Genomic DNA, 26,865 nt, shown 5'->3' on the forward strand with positions numbered 1-26,865 from the left:
CACACACACACACACACACACACACACACACGCATGAAAGGGTCTACTGAGGCTGAGCTCCTGCCACTAATCCTGACTACGTTCAGTCCCAGGTAGAAACAAAGAACCAATTCCTGCAAGTTGTCCTCTGACCTTCATGTTGCCATGCACACACGTGCCCATTCACATACACGTGCAACACAAATAAAGTGTAAGCAATAGAGGGACGACAAAGAAGGTGGAAGCACAGAGAGGGTAATGCTCCTGCTGGAAGCCACACAGCTAGGACAGAGCTGGAGTCACACAGGACAGCTCCAGAGGCGAGAAACTGAAATTCTAAATAATGACCCTGCACCCCAAGGCAAGCTTGATTATGTTCTAGAACCTTCAATGGAGGAGGCAGAGAAGCGTGAAATCCACTTACAAGGGCAAGCCTCTGACTCCAGCTGGGTAAAAAGCTCAGCGGGGGTGGGGTAGGGGTGGGACGGGAAGGGACACGACAGCGTGACACAGCAGGTTTTCTGTCCGTGGTAGATAAGTGAGCCACGGCAGGCTCATCTTGATTCCAGCACACACATAATCTAGACGCAGGGACGATTGCCTAGAGCCCTCTGTGACTGCTGGACCCCGTCACAGTCACAGGAGCCCTACAAACCAGACCCTTAGAGAGATTTCCAGCTTGTCACCAAAGCAAAGGTCGCTGACGAGCACTGGGGAAGTCCTGGGGGGCAGGCATGCTCAAGGTCCTGGCCTGGGATGAGGATGGAACTTGAGGGCCTGGCACATGCTGGGCAAGCATTATCCGTGACCTGTGACCTGCGATGCAGCCTCTGCCAGGGGAGGGGAATGATGATCTGAACTCCCTTGATCCCCATCAATGCGGTTAGCAGATGGATCGAACTCTTGGCACAGTCTGAATCTGAGAAGAGGCAGGGAGGGCGGTGCTGATGGCCTGGATCCCAGGGTTCCTGTGAGGGTTGGTTTTGGGGATTTGATGCTGAGTGGGGACTCTCTGAGCCCAAGAGATGCTGTTCCCAGCCTGGGAGCCCGTGGGAATCAGTGGCAGGGAAGATAAAACCCGCTCCCAAGATATATAATTTCCTGCAATTTCTGCCTTTCACCCTATCTTTTTAAAAAGCATATTAAGTTTCTCTAAAACAGCAGGATCGCTTCAATTTGCATATCTCCGCATGCTAATTGCACCGCCTCAGAGATTCAGCAGGCAGCCTTTCTCTGCAGAAGGGCCAGGCTTCCTCCAGCACCTCAACCCTCCCAGCCCCAGAAGAAGGCTGAGGAGGTCAGAGGTCAGCAAGCATGGTGCCCACTAAGTTGCCTTGGGTCAGGAGGCAAATGTGAAACTTAAGGGCGCCTCAAAGGCTCAGTGATCAAAATAAATGTTTTAACATCCCTAAAAAAGAATCAATGAAAAAAACTATCCATGATAAACAGAACACTAAAATGTTGAACGAGGAGCATTTTTATAAACAAAGCAACTGGTTCACAGAAAGCCAGGTAACTTGCCTGGAGTCACACACCTGGCAAACAATGGCCTGAGTTCTTAACCACCTTACAAGCCACCCCTGAAAGACGTTTTTAAATGAACAACAGGATCACGGTGTTACTATTGTCTTTTGGCCTGTTGGATTTCCCAAATTTCCTAGAGTTAGCACAGTCAGATAAAAAAGGCACTGTGTGTGTGCCCCTGAGTCTAGAATGTGTATGTGAGTGTGCGAGGGTGGGATCAGGATGCTAGAGCAATGGTTCAATCAGTAAAGCACTCACTACACAAGTCTGAAGGTCTGAGTTCAAATCCCAGCACCCACGGTAAACTGTTGGGCATGTGGCTCAAGCTTGTAATTCCAGTCCTGGAGAGGCAGAGACGGGGGCTCCACTGGTCACCCAGCCTAGCCCACTGGTGAGCTCCAGGCTGGTGAGAGCCTTTCTAAAAACCCAAGGTGGACAGCACCCGAGAAATGACAACCAAGGTTGTTCTTTGACCTCCGCATGCACATGGACATGAAAGCACTCACATGCACACACTTGCACACACACATACACACATGTACACATACATACATGCATATACACACAAACATACACGTACACACACATATACACATGCATACACACATGGTGTTACTTAAAAAAGGAGGAGGGCTGGAAGCAGGCATAGTGTCTCAGAGGCAGAGGCAGGTCGATCTCTGTGATCTAGCCAGGGCTACATAGTGAGGCAGTCTCAAAACAACCACACAAATAAACAACAAGAAAAGAGGGCTGCAGAGACGGCTCGGTGCTAGGAGTGCTTGCTGTGCAACCATGAAGCCCTGCGTTCGGATCCCAGCACCCACAGAACAGATCACACGGTCTCATGAGCACCTGAAACCCCAGTGCTGTGGAATCTGAGACAGGAAGATCTGGGGTTGCTGGCTGCCAGCCCAGCCTAACAAAAACACTGCAGGGTCAGGGAGAATTCCACCTCAAAGGGGCAAGGTGGACAGTGCTACAGGAGGACACCTGATGTCCTTCTCTGGGCTCTGCAAGGGCACTGTACGTAGAAATGTGTATACACCCCTCCCCAACACGCACGCACATACACACACACACACACACACACACACACACACACACACAAATCTATCTAGGACTCTGAAACTACACTCCATCAGGAGGTGACTCAACCTGGAGCCAAGGAGGGCTGGTGGAGGGAGAAGGGAGAGAGAAGAGAAGGAGAAAGATGGGTGGGGGACAACAAGGGGGCTGTGCTGGTGTCCACTCAGATACAGGTGGTGGTTACACAGCCTGGGTGCTGGAGCCTTTATTGGTACGCTAACTATGACAGGACCTTTGGTCAAGCTGGCTTTTCTTTGTTGTGGTAACGGTCGGCTTCCCAAACAACCCAGCCAGCTGTGTGTCTGTGGATTTGATCCACTGCAAGCTGAAAGTCCCCGCTGACCACTTTGCCTCCCACACTTACTGTGCCTACGCGTCTGGGAAGCTGACCTACATCCACTGCTTGGAAGAAAACGAAACAATCAGGATAGGATGTGAGCTGGGCGGGGCGGCGCATGCGTGCAAGGCGCACCGCCGGGGAGCTTGAGACCACGTGGGACCGAGAAGGTGTTCTAGGCCAGCGTGGACTGTAGAATGAGTCGGTGGGCAAGGGCGCTTGCTGCCAAGCCTGACAAGCTGAGTGTGATTCCCAGGCCCAACACAGTGGAAGGAAGAAGCTAGCTGCCCATGTTTCCCGGGGCATATGGACACATGCATGAACACACACACACACACAGTAAATGAATAAATACATGTAAAAACAAACAAACAAAAGAGGATAGGATGTTCAATGCACTATTATTTCACTGTATTACAGAAGAAACTATATTCAGTAAATGATGGTCAATCCCTCCTATGAGGAAACTATGAAACATTCATTTCTAAGACTAGAGACAGGAGCTTATGGCCCAAATACAAGGTACCATATTGGCTGGTTGTGTGGCACACACTTTTAATCTCAGCACTTGGGAGGCAGAGGCAAGCAGATCTCTTGTGAGTTCAAAGCCAGCCTGGTCTACAAAGCGAATTCCAGGATAACCAGGACTATACAGAGAAACCCTGTCTTGAAAAACAAAATAACAAAAAAATCACCCAAATGTCAGTAACAGTGATTATCCTTGGGTAATTTTTCTGTGTCTTCCCAACTTGTACAGAATCAGCATGGTGTTTCTGTTCTATTCCACATGTGTGAGCATGTGTATACTTGTTCACATGTGTGTAGGTACAGGTGTGCAAGTACATGTGCATACCTGCTTGAGTGTGTAGAGGCTCGAGGAGAAGCTGATGTTTGGCACCTCCCACGATCACTTTCCATCTTATTCTATGAGGCAGGTGTCAATCAAACCTACAGCTGGCTACTGTGGCTCCGACTGCTAGCTTGCTTGCTCTTGGGGAGGGAGGTTCATATCCACCTTCATAGGCTGGGATGACAGGGTTGCCATGCCCACCTAGCATCCATGCAGGATCTGAGGATGTGAACTGTGGTTCCATTGTTTGTGCAGTGAGTGCTTTAACCACTGAGCCATCTCCTCAGGACTAATATGGTTAATGTGATATCACATACACATATATATTTAAGCATCAGAGACAGCGCCTTTGTTTTTTGTTTTGTTTTGATTTGACTAGAGAAATTATTTCTCAAACTAAGAAATTATACACTGTGTTTTAGGGAGGATGCTCGTGTCTGTTCTAGTATGGGCAACACGCCTTCCCTACGCTTCAGCCTGAATGCAACTGAGTGTCAGGGGACCCACACCCCACACCCACTTTACCCCATGGTTTCCTCTTCTCTCTCTCCTTCCCTCCCATGGCTATCCTCCTCCAAAGTCTGCAGCAAGGAGAAACACTACCCTCAAGTCCTCTAGACTCCTTGGCTGGAAGGTCTCACAGAATCAAGCCCCTCACTAGGTGTGGTGATGCTGCACACCTTTGATCCAAGCGTTTGGGAGGCAGAGGCAGGAGGATCTTGAGAGTTTGAGACCATCCTGGTCTACGGAGAGAGTTCCAAGACAGTCAGGGCTACACAGAGAAACCCTGTCTTGAAACCCTACCCCAAAGGCGGGGCGGGAGGGAAAGAAAGAAAAGAAAAGAACCCAGCCCCCCCCTTGCCACCATCCCCACGTGCAGCCTGCCTGACCTGTCATCACCTCTCTCTCCTGCCTCCAGGGCTTCTGGATAGGCTGCCCGCTTCCCGGGGAGCTGGTGGCAAGAGCTTAGCTCTTACCTGCTTTTCCACATGGGCACATAATAAATTGCCCATGGATTTTCCTTCAGGACCAAGAATGTCGTGCAGCAGCATGTGTGATAAAAAAGGGGCAGCGGGCCTGGCAGGATGGAGAGCCAGGGCAGAGCGGCTGGGATTGCGGGCTGGCGTTTCTCACACTAAATTAGAACAGCGGGCAGCGGGCAGAGCGAGTGAAACGCTGACTTGCTGACTTGAAACAAATGAATTCCTGAGCAGTCTAGAAGTGGATCAGGGGTGGGGAGACCCCAGGATGCTGCAGTGTGAAGCTTGGATTTCCTGCCCCTCGTCAGGAGCCTGGAGGATGGGTACCAATCAAGGTTATCTAACAAACCAGAAAAGCCAAGGAGGTTCAGGCCTTCCACTGCAGATGCAGCTGGCTCTCATCTCTCCGAATTACACTCCCAATGCTCAAAGCTGGCTTCTTCACTGCCGGCTAGAAGCCCGCAGAGCCTTCAGGGCCACCATCCAAGTTATTGGGAAATTGTTCCTCATCTATTCTGGTTGAGACAGGGTCTCATTATATAGACCAGGCTGGCCTGCAACTTAGAAATCTGCTTGCCTCTGCCTCCCAGATGCTGGGATTAAAGACATGTGCCACCATATCTGGCCCTTTCTTTTCTTTCTTCTTGAAATGAAAGAGAGCTGGTGATGTAGCCGGGTGGCGGATTGCTTGTCCACCCAGAGTGAGGTCCTAGGTCAATCTCTAGCACAAGACATGTTTGTGAACAAGAGCCTCAGGGAGCTGAGGACCTTGCAGGAATACGTCAGTACACCTGCTGGGCATGGGGAAATGTGGGTGTCTAGGGGGCTGGCCCTCACCCTGTCAACATAAGGGCCCCAACTGTATTTGCATCAAATCTGATTGTAAGAACCTTCTTGGCATTAATATTCTACACAAGCAAGGCTTTTCTTTTACTTACTAAAGTAAGCCTGTGACAGGCTGGCATCCACTCGATCCTTTGCTGTCCCTCGCCACCCACGCAGGCTCCAGGCTGAAGGCAGGAAGCCCCGCGCCTTGCAGACCCGCACCCCACCCTCTCCCTTTGATCCTCCCACCGAAAGCCGGAGTTGCAAAGCTGCTCACATGTAATTATTTTAATTCAGCCAGATGCTGAGAATTAGTGTCTTTTCCTTGCAAGGATTCTAGGGAAAGAGAGAATTCAGCCAAAGATATGCCAGGAGAAAAGGAAGCCGGCAGCTCTGCAGGGAGGGAGCCCCTAAACCTCCCCAGCGCGGGCACAGCCTCCAGCAAGAAAACTACTGTGTTCAAGGATGAAAGAGGGGGGAGGAGCAGGGGAAGGGAAAGAAGAGGAAGAGAGGGGGAGTGGGGGGGTCCTAAGGTGGCAAAGGAAGATGTTCACAAGCCACTGGGAAACCGAGTTACAGCGCCAGCCCACTGAGCTTGTCCAAAGTGCCCCAACTGATGCTATTTAAACACCAAGGAGGTCACTGCTGGGCTAAGAGCTCAGGGGAAACTGAATTTGGACCATAAAGTGATTCCCATACAGCCTCTCCTGAGGATGGAGATATATATATATATATATATATATATGAATGATATCTATCTGTCTATCTATCTATCTATGAGGATGGCAGTCACCATCCTCATCACCTTCATCCTCAACAGTTAACCCAACTGCCCCACAGCAGGGGAACCTTGAGGCTCTTGCACTCAGAAACAGAAAAACATGCCTGGTTCGTGCAAGTAGGCCCTCCTTTGACACAGTGTCCATCATCACTAAACACTCTGCTGGACTTCCCTGGCTAGGCTCTTAACAGATCCTCAGTGCACACCAACCACAGCAGCCCCGCCCAGGGTGTAGATGCTGGGTGAGCCCGTTTCCTGGCATCTGGGCCTCCACTGGCCAGCTGAACAGACAGGGAGGGCCACCACCAGGAAAGCAGCTGTGTGAGCATTCCTCTGGTCACCACAGAAGCCCCAGGGACAAGCCTGTGACTCCACATCCTGCGCATTGCAGACTGGAGCTCTAGAGCAGGCTGCCTGGGTCCAAACCTCATCTCCTGGGTGACGGTGTGGTCCTGGACCTCATCTCTCCGGGCTTCAGTCTCCTCAACCACGGAATGTCAGAAACCTCATACTACACAAGAAGACATACCCAAGTCTACATCTATGAACCATTAGTGTGGTTTAGAATCATCAAACAAGACATGAGAAATAGCACACTACCTACACAGAACTGAGCATCCAGTTGTCGCCCCCACCCCGCCCATTCGAGGAAGGGACACTTGGCCTTCTTTCTTCCTTTAGGGCAAGCACTCTGAAGCTGAGACATACCTCAGCCCCTACTGGTATCTTCTAGGACCCTAGACATTAAGGAGATTTATAAAGCCACTCTTCTCCCCCAAAAATTCCTTTTTGGAAAATGTCCCTTTCTCTAATGGAACAGTCTCACGTAGCTCTGGCTGGCCTTGAACTCACTATATAGCTGAGGATCACCTTGAACTTTTGATCCTCCTGCTCCTAGCTCCTGCGTGCTGGTATTACAGGCCTGCACCTCCATGCTTGGCTTATTTGGTATTGAGGATGAAACCCAGGGCTTCACACTTACTACTAAGTAGGCAAGCACTCTGACAGCTGAGACCCCAAAACCTATGCTGATTCCTTTATGTGTGTGTGTGTTTTAGAAAAGCGTGTTGCATTTATGTCTGTACAACATGTGCATGCCTGATCCTCCAGAAGCTAGAAGAGGGTTTGGGTCCTCTAGGACGGGAGTAATATAGTTGTGAGCTATAGTGTGGGTGCTAAGAATCAAACCAGGGTCTTCTATAAGAACAGCCAGTGTTCTGAACCACTATGCCATCTCTCCAGTCCCCCATGTCGACTCCTTTTGCTTGTTTTTTAAGACGGAGTCCCTCTATGTATCCCTGGCTGTTCTGGAACTTGTTATGGAAACTCACAGAGATCCGCCTGCCCCTGGGATTAAAGGTGTGCAACACCACACCTGGCTGATTCTTACTGTGTTCCGCTATTGCTACCCTAAAAGGATCAAGGTTGTTCTGTCGTGGTTTTTCACATGGTGGATACTGGCGGATGGCAGCTCTGATCCCGGCGGTCAGGAAGTCTTGTTTCTCCTCCTTCCTACAGTCCCAGGGAGCCCTGTCCCCAGATACTCAGGCCTCTCTCCCTCCCAACCCCTCACTGGCCTCAGGGATGCCTGGTTTGGGTGGCCCGTGGGTAGAGCCCCATCTTACAGACAGCTGATCTGGAGTAGAGCTCAGGTGTGCTTCCTCTTGTCTCAGAGAGACGCTGGAGTTTCCGGTGAAACGAGACCCTCACTCAGGTCCTTCCCCCCCTTGACAGCGATCAGCACCCTTACAACATTTTCCCTTTGTTGTCAGCCATCAGAGCCCTGACCCCTTTCTCGGTGCCGAGCCACCCCATGGACCACTGCTCCACACTCCTCCAGAAGAGTCGAAACCAAAGGCTGCCAGGATTGCAGACCCCTGGCTTCCTGACAGCCACACCCACCCAGATTCCTATTCAGACCTACCCACACTCATGTCCACCCATGCACACACACTCACACTTACACCCACACACTCAGACATCTTCTCCCTCTGTGGAGCAGAGGGTGCCATCCTGTGCCAGAGGCAAAGAGAACAGTGACAACTGCATGCCAAGTGTGCAAGGCTGAACGGCTTTGGTCATCGGCGGGGCTGGGGCAGTCTGGGCTGAGGGGCGTGTATGTGACTGGACCCAGGAGCCTGGCTCTGTGGTGCAGCTGGTCCCTCATGCCTTGGGTCTCACTCTGGTCAACTACAAGGCTGGAATCTTCTAGCTCTGGCGTCACGGTCTCATGCCAGCCGGGTCACAAGGAGCCCTGTCTACCCCGGCTCCCTCCAGGGATGGGTAATCCTGGGTCATGGAGAGGAACCCCCGCTACTCACCCTACAGTTGCTCAGCTCCTCCGCAGACAGGATGATGGAGCCACACTTCTTCCCTGGGACACCACTAGGGAGGAAAGACAGAAATGACAAGCCAGACAGGGACAGACCAACCCGACATTCCTGGGTCAGCCGCTCCCATGCCCACCCCGTGCCATCTAGGCATCTACACCCAAAACCCCTAAGAACACCCCAGAAGTGCCTGGGTAGTGTGGCCGAGAGCATTGTGTGCTGCTGGGTCAGGCCCTCAGCCTGATGGCCCGCCCCCTGCTCCCAAGGCCCACCAGGGAGGTCTAAGAATGGCAACAGCACCCGGACTCACCCGGAAGCTTCCGGACCAGTGGTTCTGAAGCTTTCCATCCAAAGACCACTTCTGTGGGCAAAAGACCTTGTGGGCTAGCCACCCTGTACCCAGCTACCCAGGGTCCCCTGGTGTTCCAGCTCTGAGCCAGTCTGCTTCACTAGGGAGGAGCAGCTGAGGGTGGGTTAGGGTCTTGGGGAGGGGTCCTCTCCATGGCTCTCGCCTGCAGCTACCTCCATTTGAATTCCTGGGACTGGGGTTTTCTGAGGCCAAAAGACACCCCACTTAGTGAGGGGCCATGCAGGACAAGGGACCATCCACAGCGGAGAAGCCCCTCCAGGAAGGTGAGCCGGAGAGGGGATCTACTGAGGGTGTTCCAACACCTGTTCCTCCTTCGGTGGAAGTGGGGGGGCATGCCCCCAAGGACTAGCCCACGCCACTCTAAGGTTTGAGACTAAGCTGGGGGACCATAGGGTGACCGAGGGTGGATCACATGAAGCAGTGGGGCAGCTGTGACTAGGGGTTCTGGCCCTGTGCACACTTGGGAGTGACACAGAATCTGCTTTCTGGACACGCACGCACAGGGCCCTCGACCAACTGCACAGTCTCCCTCCCCGCAGCCTTGCTGTGCTGCAGTGGGTCGCTGTGGAATCCAGACCCCGTCTCCTGCCCAGTCTAGGGCAGCGGCAGCGGGCTATGTGTGGAACCGTTTGAGGACCACAGATGGAGCTTTGGAGGGAGAGGTTCCCAGCAAAGGAGGGAGGAGAGAAAGAGAAGCCTCCTGGGGCTGAAGACACAGCCCAGGTTTCTCCAAACTGGGTGAGCAGATGAGGGGCCAACCCTTCCCTAGGCAGGTGGCAGTGCTGCAGCTTGGCCCCTACTCTCAGGCAGTCCTTTCCCACACAGTAGTCCGGTAGAGACCAGAGCCCTCTGCAGCAGCCTCCTCCGCCCCTGGCTCTCCATCTGTTGCTCTGCCTCGGACTCCACCTTCTTTTTCTGATCTCGCTTTCCCTCCTCTCTTGCCTCAACCTGCTCCCACCAGCTTGGCCTTCCTCTCCCCACCTCCCTCCCTCCCTCCCTCCCTCCCTCCCTCCCTCCCTCCCCCCCTCCCTCCCCCCCTCCCCCCCTCCGGACTTGACCCCCCTCTTTACAGCTGCTTATGCTCCCTCTCAGCTCGCTGGCACCCACTCTCCCCATAAACCAGAAGCCACGCTGGTCCTGAGCTGTGAGGGGTCCACATATGGCTCCCCCAGGCTCTTTCCTTACATGCAGGCAGCCGGTGGAACTCCCTCACTCAGTCCCAAAGGTTTAAGGCCCACAGGGTATGAGAAAGAAACCAGGACAGAGATGCTCCACAGGAGAGGAGAGGGAAGACCCATGGAGGGTCTATGTTGGTCACATTTTTTTATGAGGCCAGCCAAAAGCACAAAGTCGGAGTGGGAACTGGAGAAGTAGACGGCCCTCTGCAGTCAGTGAGCTGTGAAAGCAGTACGTATGTGTGTGTGTGTATGTGTGTGTATATGTGTGTGTGTATGTATGTGTGTGTATGTGTGTGTATGTGTGTGTGTATGTGTGTGTGTGTATATGTGTGTGTGTGTGTATGTGTGTGTGTGTGGGGGGGTGAGACTGAGCCAAATCAACTCCACAGGGAAGAGAAGGCTGATATTGACTAGGAAGCCATGGAGGAGGGAGAGCCAAGGGGGTATTTGATGAGGAAGGGGAGGACAGAGGGAACTGAGAGGTCCTAGGCCCACCCACCCTCGGCACAGGACACTCGTTGGAATCCCTCCCTACTCCCTAAAGTCCCAAGAGCCACCAGGGTTCACCAGGCCCCACCTCTGGCCTGGATAGAAGAGGGTAGGCTATCACCTTGGCGCCTGAGACCTTATGAAGGGACCCAAGACCCTTTGTCTTCCTACCCAGGGGTTAACAGTAGATCAGGAATTGGGCCTAAACGCAGGTGAGCTCTTTAGAACTGGCTGAACACAGAAGGCCACAGCTGCATGGGGACCTACCCGTTAGACACAGCTGGCATAGGCTTGCCTGTCCGGGAGTTGAGGCTGAATGCTCCTATTCTGTGGAGACAGAGGAAGAGAAAGCCAAGAGTGAGCCCACGACCCCAGTCATCATGGGCCAGAATACAACCTGCAGATGTCTGGAGCCTCTGCCCTGGAAGTCACTAAAACAGGACCAAAACTCAGACCACAGAGGGACACTTCCCAGACCTTCGGGTGAAGCCCTGGGCAAGTCAGGCTACCCCTGAGGTGTTCAGAGTGGGGCCCCAGTGGCCCCAGCGGCCCCAGCGAAGGTATCATATACATGCCTCAGGCCTACACAGAAACCCTGAGGTGGAATGGGCTCCTCTGCTCCAGGTGACCCAGACACCTGCCGCAGGTGGAGACCATCTCTGTCACGTCACTGGGCCTCAATGGCTTAAACCGTCCCTCTCACTCGCATGCTGAGGCTCAGCACTGCATATGACTATATTTGGAGACAGGACCTTTAAAAGGGCTGGAGAAATGGCTCATCAGTTAAGAGCAAGGACTGCTCTTCCAGAGGAACCAAGTTTGGTTCCCCTCTTCTGGGCTCTGAGGGAGCCTGAACTCAAGCACACACACCCACACACCAATATAGACATACACACATAAATAAAATAATTTAAAAAAACTTTTAAGAAAAAAGGAGTTGATTAGGAGCTGAGGTCACGTGGGTGGGGCCTGACTGTCCACACACAGAAGGAAGGACTCCATGCAGACAGGAGAAGAAAAACTACGGTCAGCCAAGCCAAGGAGAGCACCTTAGCAGATGTGACCTCGGTCAGCGCCTTGGACAGGGCCTGGTGGCACAGGCCCACAACTCTAGCCTTTGGGAGGCTGAGGAGGAAGGGTCTCCCTGAGGCCTTCCTGGGCTGTAGACGAAGGCCTTGGTCCCGACAGAAAATCTCAAAGGAAGCTGTGTGTGGCAATGCACGGGCAATCCCGTCCTCAGGAGGCTGAGGCAGAAGATCATGAGTTTGAGGCTGCCCCGTAGTGAGGCTCTGTCTCAAAACAACAACGTCCCCCTGTATCCTCAAACACAACGAAACCAAACCAATGCAGTCATCGTTTCATAGGCACAAGGCACTGGTTCTCGGCTCCTCTGGGACAGGCCTCTGCATGTACAAATCTCTTAAAACGCCACTACGGTACCTGAATAGGAGCCACACTCATTCTGCACGTGTTTTATTTTACTATTTATTTGTAAATAAACAGGGTCTTAAGTAGCCACTCTGGCCTTCAACTTAAGTAGCTGAGGATGGCCTTGAACTCCTCCTGCTGGGTTACACGCATGCACCACCAAGTCTGGAATCTCCTATATTTTAAGCCATCCTTAGGTGTCTTATGACACCTAACACAGAGTAAATGATCGGCACAGGCTGGCTGGACTGTATCACCCAGGGAATGGTGACCAGGAAGACGACAGCCCACGTTCAGGAATATGCAGCCTTTTAAAAAGCAGTTAGTTGATAGAGTACATGTATGTGGAGCCCATGGGCATGGAGGACTCCTGCACAGATTTCAATAGCAAAACGCTGACCCTCACATCTGTCCCAGAATAGATGCCCAGTAAACAGGAGCTGCTGGTGGGGTTTAGTCATGAACGGCTAAACTTAGAAACGCAAGACCTCTTGGGGGAAAGGACCTGCCTCCCCCGCAGCATTCCCGGGACTCCACATTTCAGATCTTGCTTGTCCTTGGGTGCATCTTCTGTGGGAGAGACCCCTCCATCCCTGCCCAAGGTGGACAGGTGGCAGCAGGCAAGAAATGGACCTATAACTGCTTAGGTGGAGACGGCTGGGAGCTCAATCCTGGGCTTCTCCTCGGCCACAGGGAGTAGGAAGGCGATGAGAGAGGGCATTTGGGAAGGAGGATGATGAAAGGGCACTATACGCATGTGTGAGTCTGTCAGAGAGTGAATAACGATAAATTTAAAACATACAAATTCAAAATAAAGGCTCTGAACACTGCTAATGAACAAGAGCTAATTGGGATTTCTCCTGGGAAAATCCCACTTTTCTTTCTTCCCCTTTTAAATTTGTTTTTACTATTTTTTAACTCTGTGTGTGTGTGTGTGGGTGTGTGCACGAGAGACCAGAGGTGTGCAGTCCAGCCCCTTGCAGATGGAGTTGCAGTTGTAAGTCACCTGGGGTGGGTGCTGGGGCAAAGTTATTCCCTACCACACACGGCTGCAGTATGAGATTTTGGGTTTAGGGATTTTTTTTTGTAATTTTTCAAGATTTATTTTTACATACATTGATGTTTTGCATGCATGTATGTCTGCATGAGGGTACAAGATCCTCTGGAGCAGACGATACAGACAACGATGAGCTGTCCTGTGGGCGCTGGAGATTGAACTGGGTCCTCCAGAGGAATGGCCAATGCTCTTAACCGCTGAGCCATCTCCCCAGCCCCTTTCTTGGGGTCCTGATTCTACCATGTAGTTGCTGAGGAGTTACAGGTAAGGGTCTAAGAGAGTCTGTTCCTTATACACACACACTATGCACACACTCGCACAGATACGCACAGATACACACACACACACACATACATGCACACATGCACATAGAAACCCACCAGTTAGGAACGATAATGTGAGCACAGACACCCGGCAGAAGCCAGTGAGGGGTTCATGAACCCCCTATCTCTCCTGCCTGCCCTGTGGCCTGGACATTTGTCCTGGTCTGTGCCTGCCCTTGTCAGGGCCCTGCCCCGAGGGCTTCCTCAGGAATAAGGACAAGCCATCCACAGCTGCACAGAGAGAATCCTGGCGACTCCCCATCCCGGAGGCAGCTCAGAGTGACAGCTCTCCTGTAGACTATCAGAGGTGGGAGGTGAGAAGTGTCCCCCCTTCCCCCCCAGTTCCAGCCTGTTCTTAGCTCCAGCTCAGGTCTACACCTACACACTGTGGATAAGTGGAGGAATACGCTGTGCAAATAAATCCCAGGTTCAAATTTCAGCTTTCCCACTGCTGTCTGTGTGGCCTTGGATTTGTCACTTCCCCTGGCGTCCTCTGGTCTCTTACACAGTTAGAGAGGTAGGGTTACAAACTGACTATGTAGTTCTCCGTCATGGCCCCCTCCCCCTCCCCGCAGGAATACAAACTCTAATAACAGCCTGGACCTGCGCAAGAGGGCGGGGCCTGGGATCCCTCTTCGCAAGCCCTGGCTGTCTGTTACTGACACCAGCAGACTCTCAGCAGGGTGGGCAGAAGATGGCTCATCAAAGGGGAGCCACCCGGACAAGCTGTACCCCTTCTACACTTACGTGAGGGGCTTCTCCAGGCGGCTCCCAGAGGACCCCACGATCTCTCCAAGGGTGCAGAAGGCCTGGCCCAGGAAATCCTGCATAGCCAGGGCAGAAGAGACCAGCGTCAGCCACCGCATTCACAGCCACCGCGTTCACAGCCACCCCACCTCCCTCACAACATGCAGCCCTGGATACATGCTCTTTGAGTGAAGTCCAGGGCCCAGTCAGGCTACGGCATTTAAGAGAGCCTGGGCTTGCTGGGTAGTCACAGGCAGAACTCACGTGTTTAGATAAATCCGGGCTCTTGGAGTCCACATCGTATCTACAGGGAACACAGAGAAATGGTAAAGGCAGGCAGGGGAGATCCCACCGAACTCTGCCTGGGACCCTGAGTAGAGTCAGATTCCCCTGGGGAGCACTGGGAGCCTTGGAGGCTCCTCCCGCCCGATCTCTGTGAAGACAGGTTGGAGACAGTCCTGGGGCTCTCTCAGGATTTATGCATTTCCCAGCCCGCTAGATGGCTTGGCAATTAGGGACGCTTTCAGCCAAGCCTGATGATCTGAGTTCAATCCCCGAGACCGACACGAAGGAAGGACAACTCTCACAAGCTGCCCTTTGACCTTCACACCCCGCCACGGCACACGCATAGACTCACATGAACAAACAAACAAACGTGATTCACTTTTAAAGATATGTGCGTTTCCCTGCACACGCGTTTTATCTCACTAAGAATGGGAAACGACACAAGTGAACCCGTATCCTGGCTGGGTCACAGGTGGCTAAGTCACCCCATCCATCACTGCCAGTTGCCCGTCTTCCCAGCCTCGGTGTGGTCTGTCTGGGAGCCCTGTACTCAGATCTTCTTACTCGGGCCTGGACACGACCTCCACCCGAGTGGGCTGCGAGCTGCTCCTGCAGCCGAGCTGGTCCCCTCTCCAGGAGCCAGCTGAGCTGCAGCCTCCTCTCCCAGGATATTGCTTCCAACATTTCCTCCTGAAGCCTCCCCTGCTCTAGGCTCAGATGCATGCACCTGCTGAGGACTGGGGACAGCACCCCACTGCCTTGAGTAATTTACCTCTCCAGACTGTCACCAAACGTCTCTGTCACGGCATCGGCCACGTTTGTTCACACTTTTCAGCCTTTCTCTTCTTCCCATACTAACTTCCAAGTTTCTACCTCCCTCAGCTCACCCCAAATTTTTGCCAGAATTCCCCAGGAATCTTTCTTTCCACTCTGTTCTTCTCCAGGACGCTGCCCTTTGCAACCCCGCCGCTCTCCCTCAAAGCCCCTGGAAATGACACAAACTCCCTGCCTGGTTTCCAAGGGGGAAAGTCCTCCTGATGGCCCTATCCCTCTTTCTGAGGAAACAGATACCAGAGCCCGACTTGTCTCACGACTCCAGGAGACTAGACACACCTCCCAACATGAGGAGAGGCCAGCAGGTACTCCGGACGCCAGGGAGCAAAAGTCACCCAAGTAGAGGCCTGAATTGCCTCTGTGGATGCTCCCCAGAGTGTCAGGCACTTCACCCAATCCCACCACACACACACACACAGACACACACACACGGACACACACGTGTGAGAAAATGCTGGATAAGATCTGGCACCCCCTTTTCCACACCCTAGCAAGGCTGGAAGTAGATTTCAACTGTCACTTTTATCTTCCCGACTTTCCAGAATATTCCTGCTTTTCCACCTGTATCCTGTCACTCCAGGCCCTAGTCCCAAGGACTCTATCTCCTCCCCGTCCCCGCCCCTCCAGCGTGAGCCCCACCTTCTACTCACAGGTCAAAACGGAGGTTCTGCTTCTCCTCAAAGAAGTAATCCACAATGAACTTGCGCACAAAGTCTGGGTTGAGCGTATTATCAATGACCTCGGTGCGTCCAAACTACAAGAGAAGGAGGCGGCGCTGTTGTAACGGGGCCAGTGTGGCTCCAGCCCATGGCACTAGGCTGCAGGCATTGGGTGCTGCCTCCTGCAAGCAGGGCTACATCTCTTCACACTCCCTCTCTTCCCCACCCCTCCCTCCCTCTCCATACACGAGCTCCAGGCATCTCTTGCACGGTAAATGGTACAGACCCCAGTGGCCCTGTATTCTGGTTCTGCTCTTAGCTCAGGCCATGGGCTCCTGGCCTGAACTCCCTTCACCACCAGGCGGGTTGTCCTAGTCAGGTTAGCCTCAAAGTCTCTACCTTGAACTCCTGCTTCTACTGCCCAACACCTGGGCTCTGTGTACATGATTGACACCCCTCCTGCAGTCACAAGAGACTTGATGGTGGGAGGCAGCCTCCTGGAGGATCCATCTCCTCCTATTCCCGAACCTTGGAGTGCGGGCTGGACCTGACACACATCCCTGTTTGTTTATTTTGAGACAGGGTTCACTAGATAGCCTGGGCTGGTCTCAAGCTTGCTGTGTGGTCCAGAATGGCGTTGCATTCCTGACACACCTGCCTCTGTCCTAAACGCTGGGATTACAGGTGTGCGCCCCGTGACCCAGTTTGACAACACACACCTGATAAGCAAAAGGCACACAAGTCAACCGTGGGACTTCCACCTTGGAGGCTCCTTCTGCTGTCTTGCTCACTCACATTCATAAAGCTAGCAGCTACTGGAGACTCAGTGCCTTCCCACCTTGGCCCTGCCAACCCCAGCTTCACAGCCCCTTTCCTGGCCCCACCTCCTCTGCAAGCTTCACGCTTTCTCAGCTCCTGTGGGCTCCTCCACACGGGCTGATCCCTGAGGCTTGAGTGCATGGATCCCCATCTTGCTCCCTTGCCACCATCCCCATGCACTGCCTGGAAATTACTCACGGAGTTTCTCCCTACCCTACAGGGCCATGAGCACACACCGTGCCCCGGGCCCCTTGGAACACTCTGTGCCCTAGTCCTATGCAATGCCTTGTGGCAGGCTTCCCTCTCTTAGAGATGAGAAGATGGAAGCCCAGAGAAGCCAAGCAACTTGTCCAGGAGCACACAGTCAAGACTCGTTGACCCAAAGGCACAAGTCAGGTTTATGAGCTCTAGACCACAAGGTGACACAGGTATGGGGAGATGAGACCAACGCTAAGACTGGCTCACGGCAGACACTCTGGAGTGGCCGGGGAGGAGCTGAATGAGGGCAGTGTAGCTGCAGCCTCCTCAAGAACTGTGAGGTCCCAGCCGAGGGTGGAGGCTGCCTTGCCTCCTGCACATTCCCTGCCTTATCTAACCACAAAGGTTGCTTTTGCAGAGCTGTGGGTCGGCCCAGGGCCTTGCCCACCCTAGGCAAGTGCTCTACCATGGAGCCAAGAGCCACACCCAGACTCTAAAAGGCTTTGGAGACCTTAGCATAGGCAGACATGGCACTTAGTACTGAGTTACAGGAGCAGAACATGAGAGCCATACAGGAAGATTCTCCATTGCACTCAGAGTCACTGAGCAATACCTATGACAGGTGCAGTCACAACAACTAAAGCACCTAAGCCGGGGTGCGATGTTTGGAATCCTAGCACTCAGGAGGTAGAAATTGGGGGAATCTGAAGTCCAAAGCTCTTTAGCTACAGTGAACTTGAGAATAGCCGGCACTATTGTCTTTACAGCCCACACCGTCTTTAAAAAAAAAAAAAAAGTGTATGTGGGTGAGCATAGGTGTAGGCAAACTGATGGCTTGGTGGTTAAGAGTACTAGCTGCACAATCTTGAGGTCAGCGGTCAGATCCCAGCAACCACATAACAAGCTGGACATTGCCCACATGCCTATAAAGCCAAGATCCAAGGTGGGGCAGAGGGAGGAGGATGGCTGTGGCTTGCTGGCTTCTAGCTTAGCTACAGGTTCAGGGAGAGACCCTGACTCACAGGAATAAGAGGAGGCTGACAGAGGAGCCTCTTCTGAACTCTGTGCCTGTGCACAGGCACGCGTACATGCACACACTCACAAATACTTGTAAACAGAATGGAATAAAACACAGAGCACCAGCTCAGGACCCTGAGCTCCAGTGCAGGACCCAGAGCTCCAGTGCAGGACCCTAAGCTCCAGTGCAGGACCCAGGGCTCCAGTGCAGGACCCAGGGCTCCAGTGCAGGACCCTAAGCTCCAGTGAAGGATCCTGAGCTCCAGTGCAGGATCCTAAGCTCAAGTGCAGGACCAAGAGCTCCAGTGCAGGACCCTGAGCTCCAGTGCAGGACCCAGAGCTCCAGTGCAGGACCCAGAGCTCCAGTGCAGGACGCAGGGCTCCAGTGCAGGACCCAGAGCTCCAGTGCAGGACCCAGAGCTCCAGTGCAGGACCCAGAGCTCCAGTGCAGGACCCTGAGCTCCAGTGCAGGACCCTGAGCTCCAGTGCAGGACTCTGAGCTCCAGCGCAGGACCCAGGGCGCCAGTGCAAGACCTGATCTCTTACAGTGTGTTTTCTGAGCTACTCTGCAAGTGAGCTACAGGCCAGTGAGCTCAGTGCCCAGTGTGACTGGTTACACCCAGCAGTCCTAGACAAGTGAACTTGAGGAATGCAGCGCGGATCGCTCCTCCCAGGCCTGCGCGGACGCACCTAAACTACCCATGCACTATTTCAGAATCACCGTGCACCTAGCCATGTGTTGTTTTCCCCGTCTCGGGGGCAGTGCAGTTCTGTCCTGTGCTCATTTCATTCTGCGTGAGAATCAGAGTTTTTTTTTTAAATCCCGCTTTAACAGGTGCTTAAAAAAATACCCACGCTCAGCCCCGCCACAGGAATCAAAGTCGAATCGAAGTGCGTGGGGCCCAAACAACTGCGTCTGGGAGGGTCTCTAGACACCGCCAGCAAGCCGGTGGGGTTGGGAGCTAATGAATGAGGACGGTGGGAGGGAGGAGGAAAACTAACATTTACTGAGCCTCTGCTGAATGTTCTGTAGATCAAGTGGCTCATTAAAGCTATCTCATTTAATTCTTGTAAAAATCCTCAGGGTTATTACCCGTCTTACGAGCGCAGAAACAAATCAGCAAGGTTAAGTAAGCTGCCCACGGCCACACAGCAAGGAACTCCGAAGCCCATTATATTTTTTACTTCGTCAGACTGCTGCGCACCATCTGAACTGATGAAAATCAGACACTGTGGATGGCCCCGCTGTGTGCGAGCAATGGGGGACGGTGGGGGCACTCCAGGTTCAATAAAACTGGCCTCCTATTTCTCCTCTAAATTCCATAACCACCTCACAAAGATGGCACCCGCTGCAGAGGACTGCCCACATGCTCCCGCCCCTTCCACGCAAACCTCCTGTCTTCAGACAAAAGGAAAATTTCCCCTAATGGATTCCTTGCAGGAGGCCTGCAGGTAAACACTTAGGGTTTAGAGCCTTCTCTGGGAAGGCCAGACACCCTTCCGTGAAATGCCCTACCGCTCCCTTTCAACACCTCTAGCCTGAAGCATCCTCCCCGCGGGGCTGGCAGACGCCCCCCTTCTCCAGCACAAGTCCCACGGAACACTCCCTACTCCCCCACGAGACTCCCACCCCCCATCAGGGAGGGTGACGGCAGCTGCTTTGAAAATGGCACTTGAAGCTTCGACACAGGGGATTCCCTGGAGACCAGCTCACTGCCAGAGAAGGAGATGGGGTTCCCCTGGAAACAGGATGGGAGGGGGCTCTGAAGGTCCCTGGAACGTGAAGGGGCTTGAAGGATTTCTAGGACTCAGATGTAATTAACATATGCACACCCCAACTGTGAAATCAACAGCCAGGGGCTGCTAAGGAAGCTTTCCGCGTTCATTAGCTGGACTAATAACAGAGACGGCGTGAGTGCTGAAACTCAGACTTTTCAAAATCCAAGAGGCCACCGGGGTCTCCGTCGGGCTCAACGGATACTCCTGCTAATGAAGGCAGGAATATAACCAAACTGATGATGGTGAGGGGGCAGGGGAAGTCGACCTGGGTGCTGTATTTCACCCAGATCTGCTGAGGTCTCCAGGCAAAATGGCCTTGCGGAGACCGAGACAGAGCCTGCCTACGTTCTAACTGCTGTGTGCATCCCATCTCGGGGGAGCAGGGGAGGAGGGCAGGCCCCTCACCAGCTGTGGGCATCCATTCCATCATGGGTGAGCAGGGGAGGAGGGCAGGCCCCTCACCAGCCTGGAGTCCGGAGCCTGGACACCTTAGAATGACTTGTCCATCCCTCTGGTCCATTCTGAACCATTACTTGGTCCAAGCTCTGAGCTTGGAGGGCCAGGGAGAAAGCATGAGCACCCTGAACCCTGAACAAGTGCCAGGCAATCACAGGGTTCTGAATGAACCAAGGCTGTGAAAAGCCAGGAAACCAGTACACAGCATACACAGATGCAGGAGACTTATAGAACCTTCCAGGGCATTCTGAGCTGGATGAGCAATGGACCCGGAACAGTGGGGTGGCAGGGGGAGGCTCCCTGACCTCAGGACTGGGACACCTCCTATGGGAGAAAGGAATAAAAAGCACAAACCAGAAGGAGCCTGGAAACGAGCGCCTTTGCCCTCTGAATAGCTTCGTCCCTAGCAACAAACCCAGCGAAGCTTTTCAAGGAAGCCGCTCCCGAGGGTTCGGATGACTAAGCTCCGCGAACATCAATTAAGAGGCATTAACTGCAGATCATCCAGTCCACCGAGACCCTCAGAGAGAGGCAAACCTTGAAACTTCTTCAGGGACTGAGTTAAGTGGCTCCCAGGGGCTCTGCCACACAGAAGAACTGACATTTCTGAGTCCCCGTGCTCAGGTGTCCTCAGAGCATGTCAGAGCAGGGTGTGTGAACCCTGGTCAGCCTTCTATGCTTGCTGAAGGAATTGGCCCATCAGGACAATGGCCTGGCCTGATGCAGAGGTGACAGGCTGTCCTGTGGCTGCCGCCAGCTGGGTTTGGTTATGGAAGACCCCATTTAAAACAGGCAGAGATAGGCACTACAAGGGCTCTTCTTTAGTCCGGCATCTCCAAGGCACACACACCGTCCCCTCTACCCAGGTCCAGTAGAGCCTTCACTGCCCCTGCAGGATGCTGGGAGCAGCTCCCCACTGCTGCTTGTCCCAGTAAAACACATCTTCAATCACATCCATGCCTTTGAAAGAAACCCCTTATGAAAACCTCAGCAGACATCAGAGGCAAATTCCCTCCTGCTGAGATGCCAACACGGATTTTCTCTCTCACAAACATAATCTCCAGCCCACAGGGCCTGACCCTCACTCCGTTCTGCTCAAATCCACTGTGACAACATTTGTGTCACCTAAGAAATGGGCAAAGGCCCTCGAGATGGCTAGCTGAGAAAGGCGCTTGCTACCAAGCCGGATGACCTGAGTTTGATCCCAGGATACACAGGGTAAAAGAGAACTGACCCCTTAAGGCTGTCCTCTGACCGCTACAAGCTCCCTATGGCATACACACCCCGCCACACACACACACACACACACACACACACACACGTAAATGTAATAGTTTTTTTTTTTTTTAAAGAAATGCGGGAGAGGGGCTAGGCATAGTGGCGCACGCCTTTAATCCCAGCAGCATGCAGGAGGCAGAAGCAGGTGGATCTCTGTGAGTCTGAGTCAGTCTGGTCTATATAGAGTTCCAGGACAGCCAGAACTACATAGTGAGTACCTGTCTCAAAAAATAAAATAAGAAAGAAAACAAACGCCCCTTGATTGCACTGACTTCAGCAACCTTCTGGGAGAGGATTTCAGTGCTGTTGTCCCATCTAAGGGCTTCCATGGGGACAATGAGGGACCAGCCTCCCCTACTTTGTGTGAAGTGACCTGCTGGGGCCATCCATGTGAGTGCTGGAGCGAGGGCTTATGGGAAGGGGAGGTGATCCACTCGGGGTCAGAGGTCGAGACCCCTCTCCTAGCTCTGAGTGGGTCTGGGATTCTGCAGCTGAGTGTAGGAGTCTGTGGGCTCAGGCCTGGATCATCTGGGGAGAAGAGCCGTGGTTTTGATGGGGTTCTTAAACAGACCAAGGGGTGCACCGAGCTCCACCTCTGCCTGCGAAAGCAGATCCCATGACCACAGCGTAGCAAAGTCATTCTCAGCAGAGTCTGGGGCCAGGCTTCCTGGGCTCACACTCCCGCCTGGGCGACCCTGGCTACATCTCTTCACCTCTCTGTGCCTCAGTCTTTCTTCTCTTCTGTGCCTGAGTTATGGAGGCTTGGGTGACTTACAGAAGACTCTTGGGACTTAGGCATACTCTCTACATGACCCCAAGCCAGTCACCCAAAGGAAGTATCTCCCATGTCCCTGCACCTTCTCCTCAGGTGTCCCCAGGTCTGATCACTTGACTTCTTTCCTCTACCTCAGAAGCCTGTCCTTCACACCCAGGGCTCCCCTACGCTGGGGGCCGCTGAGGGCCCTTCTCTGATGGGGCAGGGCTGAGGGGGCTATGAGGTGGTGCTTTATTCCCAGAAGCCTGTTTCAGAAGGAATCAGGTCCTTCTCTTCCCTGGGACCCTCCCCACAGTGACTGGTCCCTAGTGCCCCAGCTCTGCATGAGGCCAGGAGCCCACAGGAAAGCACACTCTGACCTCCTAGCCCCTACACACAAAACAAAAGAACTTCTGGGGCTTATTTTATATTATGCATAATATATAATATATAATCACTATATATTCATTCATTCTATAAGAGCTGTGTTTTCCTACTGTGTGCTAGACACTAGACTTTTCTCGTGTATTGACTTAGTCTCATAACTATTTTATGAGGTGGTAGCATTGAGATCCCTGTTTTACAGACAAGTAAACAGAAAAAAGGTTCAGAGAGACTAGGAGATTCCTGAGGTCACATAGCTAGTGGACATAAAGACAGAATTGAAACCCCAGCAGGAGCCGGGCAGTGGTGGCGCACGCCTGTAATCCCAGCACTCGGGAGGCAGAGGCAGGTGGATCTCTGTGAGTTCGAGGCCAGCCTGGTCTACAAAGGGAGTCCCAGGACAGGCTCCAAAGCTACAGAGAAACCCTGTCTCGAAAAACCAAAAAAAAAAAAAAAAAAAAAAGAAACCCCAGCAGGGTGATTTCAAATCAAGAAGGAATCGATAGAATCACAAATCAATAGGGGCTGGTGGATTGGCTTAGAAGGTAAATCGTGCACCACACAAGCGTGAGGCCCTGAGTTTGAATTCTCAGAACCCATACAAACCCATATCAAGCTCACATCTCTAAGTGAGTCCTATCGCAATAAGGGGAGACAGGGGAAGCCAGGAAGGTTTCAGCCTTCTAGCCTGGTGTGCACAGTAGTGAACAGCAAAAACAGACTCTTTCTCAAGCAAGGTGGGAGGTAAGGACTCCTTGATTGGCTTCTGGCCTCTATGTGCACACTGCAATGCATACGGCCTGTATTCACAGATGCACACACGCATGCACACACCTGAGCATGCACACACATGCACTCATATACACACTGAATTCTCCTGTGGTTGACTGACAGATTGACCCTAAGGTCTAAAGACTTGATAGCTGGAAGAGACCAAGTCCTTTCAATTAACCAATGAGAAAGCAGAGGGTAACCGGCCTGGGCAGTCTGGCCAAGGTCACACAGCTAATTAGAAAATGGTCCTAGATGGGGTCAGGGTGTTGTGGGAAGTTTCTGCACTATGTGAAGATGTCCTGCTGTGACTGGTGTAATAAAAAGCTGGATGGCTAATAGCTAGGCAAGAGAGGATAGGCGGGACTTCAGGGCAGAGAACTCTGGGAAAGAAAGGTGGAGTTGCCAGCCAGGCACGGAGGAAGCAGGATGGGCAATACTGAGATAAAGTCATGAGCCTCGTGGAAGGATGTAGATTTAAAAAATATGGATTAATTAAAGTTATAAGAACTAGTTAGGAACAAGCCTAAGCTAAGGTCGAGCTTTCAAAATTAATTAGTCTCTGTGTATTTATTTGTGAGCTGGAGGCCCAAAGAAATTCTGACAGCACCAGCTACCAGCCCAAGCAGCTGCCAACAACACCCTCACTCAGGTTTCTCTCTCCATCAAATCTTCCTCTTCCTCCAGCTTCGTCTTGTGACTTCTCTTGTCTTCAAACACTTCTCCACAACCATGATGTCACTTAGTTCCCCCAGTGACCCCAGAAAGACACGCTATGGTCTCCATTTTACATAGAGGGTGAGGAGTGCCCAGAGGCTGCCAGGGAACCCAGCAGGCAAGAGAAGAGGCAAATCTCCACAGCCCTCTGCCTTGGTAGTGAGTGAGCAGCTCTCTGCAAGCCTGAACACAAAGTCACTCTCCAAGAGACAGCACGTGCCTCACACACTGCCGCTGGGAGGGAGCTTCTGAGATCCCCAGCTGTAGAGCCCCCAGTGACTGGGGACAGGAGACCAGGAGCCAACTGACTATCTTCCATCCCAAGCTCCCCTGCAATTTTCATATAGTACTGATGGCTCCTAAATTAGGGATTTGAAAGCCTGGCTGCTGAGCCCAGCCCTGACTGATCATGAATCACGTTCACCAAGATTAAAATTAGAGGCCAGGAAAAAGCCATGGCTGCCTCAGAGAGTAGGAAAGGGAAGAGGTGTTGTCCAAGGCTCCGAGCTGGGCCTCGCTGTGGACCCAACAGGATGGAGGGACCTGAGGATCTGGCTCTGTTCAGGCCTGCTGTTCTGAGTCTGGAAAGTTCTCCGTGAATGGAATCCCCAGCAGAAGTCCTGTGGGGCAGGGGCTCAGGGCCTCCCACACAGTACCCTATTCTGTTTGGACATCAAGGTGCGGAAGATGGGGAGGGGGTGCGTGATTGGGATACTTGCCCGAGCGAGGAGCCTCAAGGCCTTCCTGCCTCTGGAGCAGGATAGAGAAGGTGCCTAGCTGGGGACTTAAATTCTAAGCTGCTTATAAGGAAAGACTTCCTGCCAAAAGAACAAACCCCAACTCCTAATTAGCCATTGTTCCATGTAATCTGTTAAATGGCCCAGCTCCCTGAGGGGATAGCCATTTGCCAATGAACGTGGCTGCCAAGCCACCAGCAAGCCAGTCTCTCCCACACTGCTCCACCCTCCTTGGCCTCGCCAGGCTGTGGGAATGGGTGAGGGCAAGCAAGCCCAGAGGAAGGTTCCAGGGCCACGGTCCTCCAGCTCACCCCTAATTCCCACGTGCTATCAGTGTCCCTCAGCGGAAGAACCACTACAGGCTGTGTGCGCACTCGGAGAACCTTCCAGAATGAACTCATCTAATCCTCCAGCGCTGGTGAGCCAAGGCCCTGCCCGAGTTCTCCCAGGTAGACAGGCGGAAACTGGTCGGCATCTGACTTTGGAACCACACTGGCAACAGCTCCACAGATGTAAATGGCGGCTGGAAGCTAACGCCTCAGAGGACTTAGGTGCACCAGGGGCCCAGGCCTAGAACCTCCAGGCTACCAAAAACACACGTTCCTTTCTGCAGATGAGGGCTTGGATACCACCCAGAAATAATGTCCGCTCTCAGGTTGAAGGAGGGGCAGGAGTCCCCCCCCCCCCAGCAAAACCCACTTCGAAACTCTGTGGCCTGGGCAGGGATCTGGGCTCAGAAGAACAATCTAGTCAAGTTGCTGGATGGAAGAAGCGTCCAGCGAGCCTCACGTTTCCTCCTCTGTGGTGCAGGGAAAGTCAAGGGAGTAGAGACACTATGGCTATGGACCATGCGCAAGGGTGCGGCCATGCTATGGAGCATGCGCAGTGGTGCAGCCATGTCAGTTGTCCCTGCTTAAGGGAAGGAAAGGAATGGAGAGCTTTTTCTCTGTCTACCTGAGGACAAGGGCCTCAGTACAAACAGGCACTGTACCATGGATCCTGCCAATTAATCCAAGTCTAAGGGAGCTGGCACCAGGGTTCCCTTCTAGTAACGACAAAAACGAAGGCAAGTGACCCATGACAGTACCCTGTCAGGTCAAAACAGGTTTGTATTTTTTAACTATTACATTCATGTATTTAGTGTGTGGAGAGTTGTGTGTGCCATGGTGCATGTAGAGGTCAGGGGTCATTTATTTAATAATTTAGTATTTAATAATATTTAATATTACTAATTTCATTGTTGTTGCATAATTAAAATTGTCATTTAATTATAACTGCAGGACTCAGTTATTTCCTTCTACCATGCGGGTCCCAGAGATGGCACTCAGGTGGTCAGGCTAGTGCGGACACCTTCGCCCCTCCCCCAGCCGTCGCACCGGCCCCAAGGGTTTAAAAGCATATTCCTAAGACCGTGCACAGGTGCTCAGCATCACCTGCCCTCTTCTGCAGCCTACCCTGTGTGACGCCGCCAAAGCCGACACTCCAGACGTAAACCAGGCTGCGTCCCTCACCAGAGTCACTTCCGCAGCTGCTAATCCCACGGGAGTTCCTTCCACAGCACACACAGCCCCAGCGAGGACCAGCTCCCGTGAAGCTGAAGACTGTACCCCTGACTCTGTCACTGCAGCCTCTCAGGCCGCACTGGCCTTTGTTCCTTTCACAGTGGCAGTAGGATCACAAGGACCCGTCCTTTGCACTTACTGTCACCTCCCCTACGGGCACGCGCTGTGTCACCTGGGATTTAACTTGTGTCATCCAAGTTGGTTTGGTTGGGGGGGGAGGGGCGGGGGGGTGCCCACGCTGGGCAATGGCACACATCAGCGTTTTCGGGGCCTATCAGAATCATGACCTTAGGTTTTTGGGTTGTTTTTTTTTTTTTTTTTTTTTTTTTTT

The 26,865-nt window shown here is 52.7% G+C and overlaps 1 protein-coding gene across 2 annotated transcripts in view; it reads right to left on the reverse strand.

Annotated features, from left to right (window-relative positions):
• The window catches only part of Cpne5 (copine 5), a 93,523-nt gene that overhangs the window by 33,623 nt on the left and 33,035 nt on the right, over positions 1-26,865 (reverse strand). Inside the window, exons 4-9 of one of the 2 annotated variants that reach the window (XM_050143300.1) lie at positions 16,054-16,157; positions 14,549-14,588; positions 14,285-14,361; positions 10,997-11,056; positions 9,003-9,053; positions 8,684-8,747 (exon numbers count right to left, since the gene is read on the reverse strand). In XM_050143300.1, coding sequence (XP_049999257.1) covers positions 8,684-8,747; positions 9,003-9,053; positions 10,997-11,056; positions 14,285-14,361; positions 14,549-14,588; positions 16,054-16,157 — 396 coding nt within the window. The remainder of the gene's footprint in view (positions 1-8,683; positions 8,748-9,002; positions 9,054-10,996; positions 11,057-14,284; positions 14,362-14,548; positions 14,589-16,053; positions 16,158-26,865) is intronic. The other variant, XM_050143310.1, reaches the window with a different exon arrangement.

Source organism: Alexandromys fortis, unplaced genomic scaffold (assembly GCF_014885135.2).
Source record: "Alexandromys fortis isolate MF-2015 unplaced genomic scaffold, M_Fortis_MF-2015_v1.1 scaffold_9, whole genome shotgun sequence".
NCBI classification, from domain to species: Eukaryota; Metazoa; Chordata; class Mammalia; order Rodentia; family Cricetidae; genus Alexandromys; species Alexandromys fortis.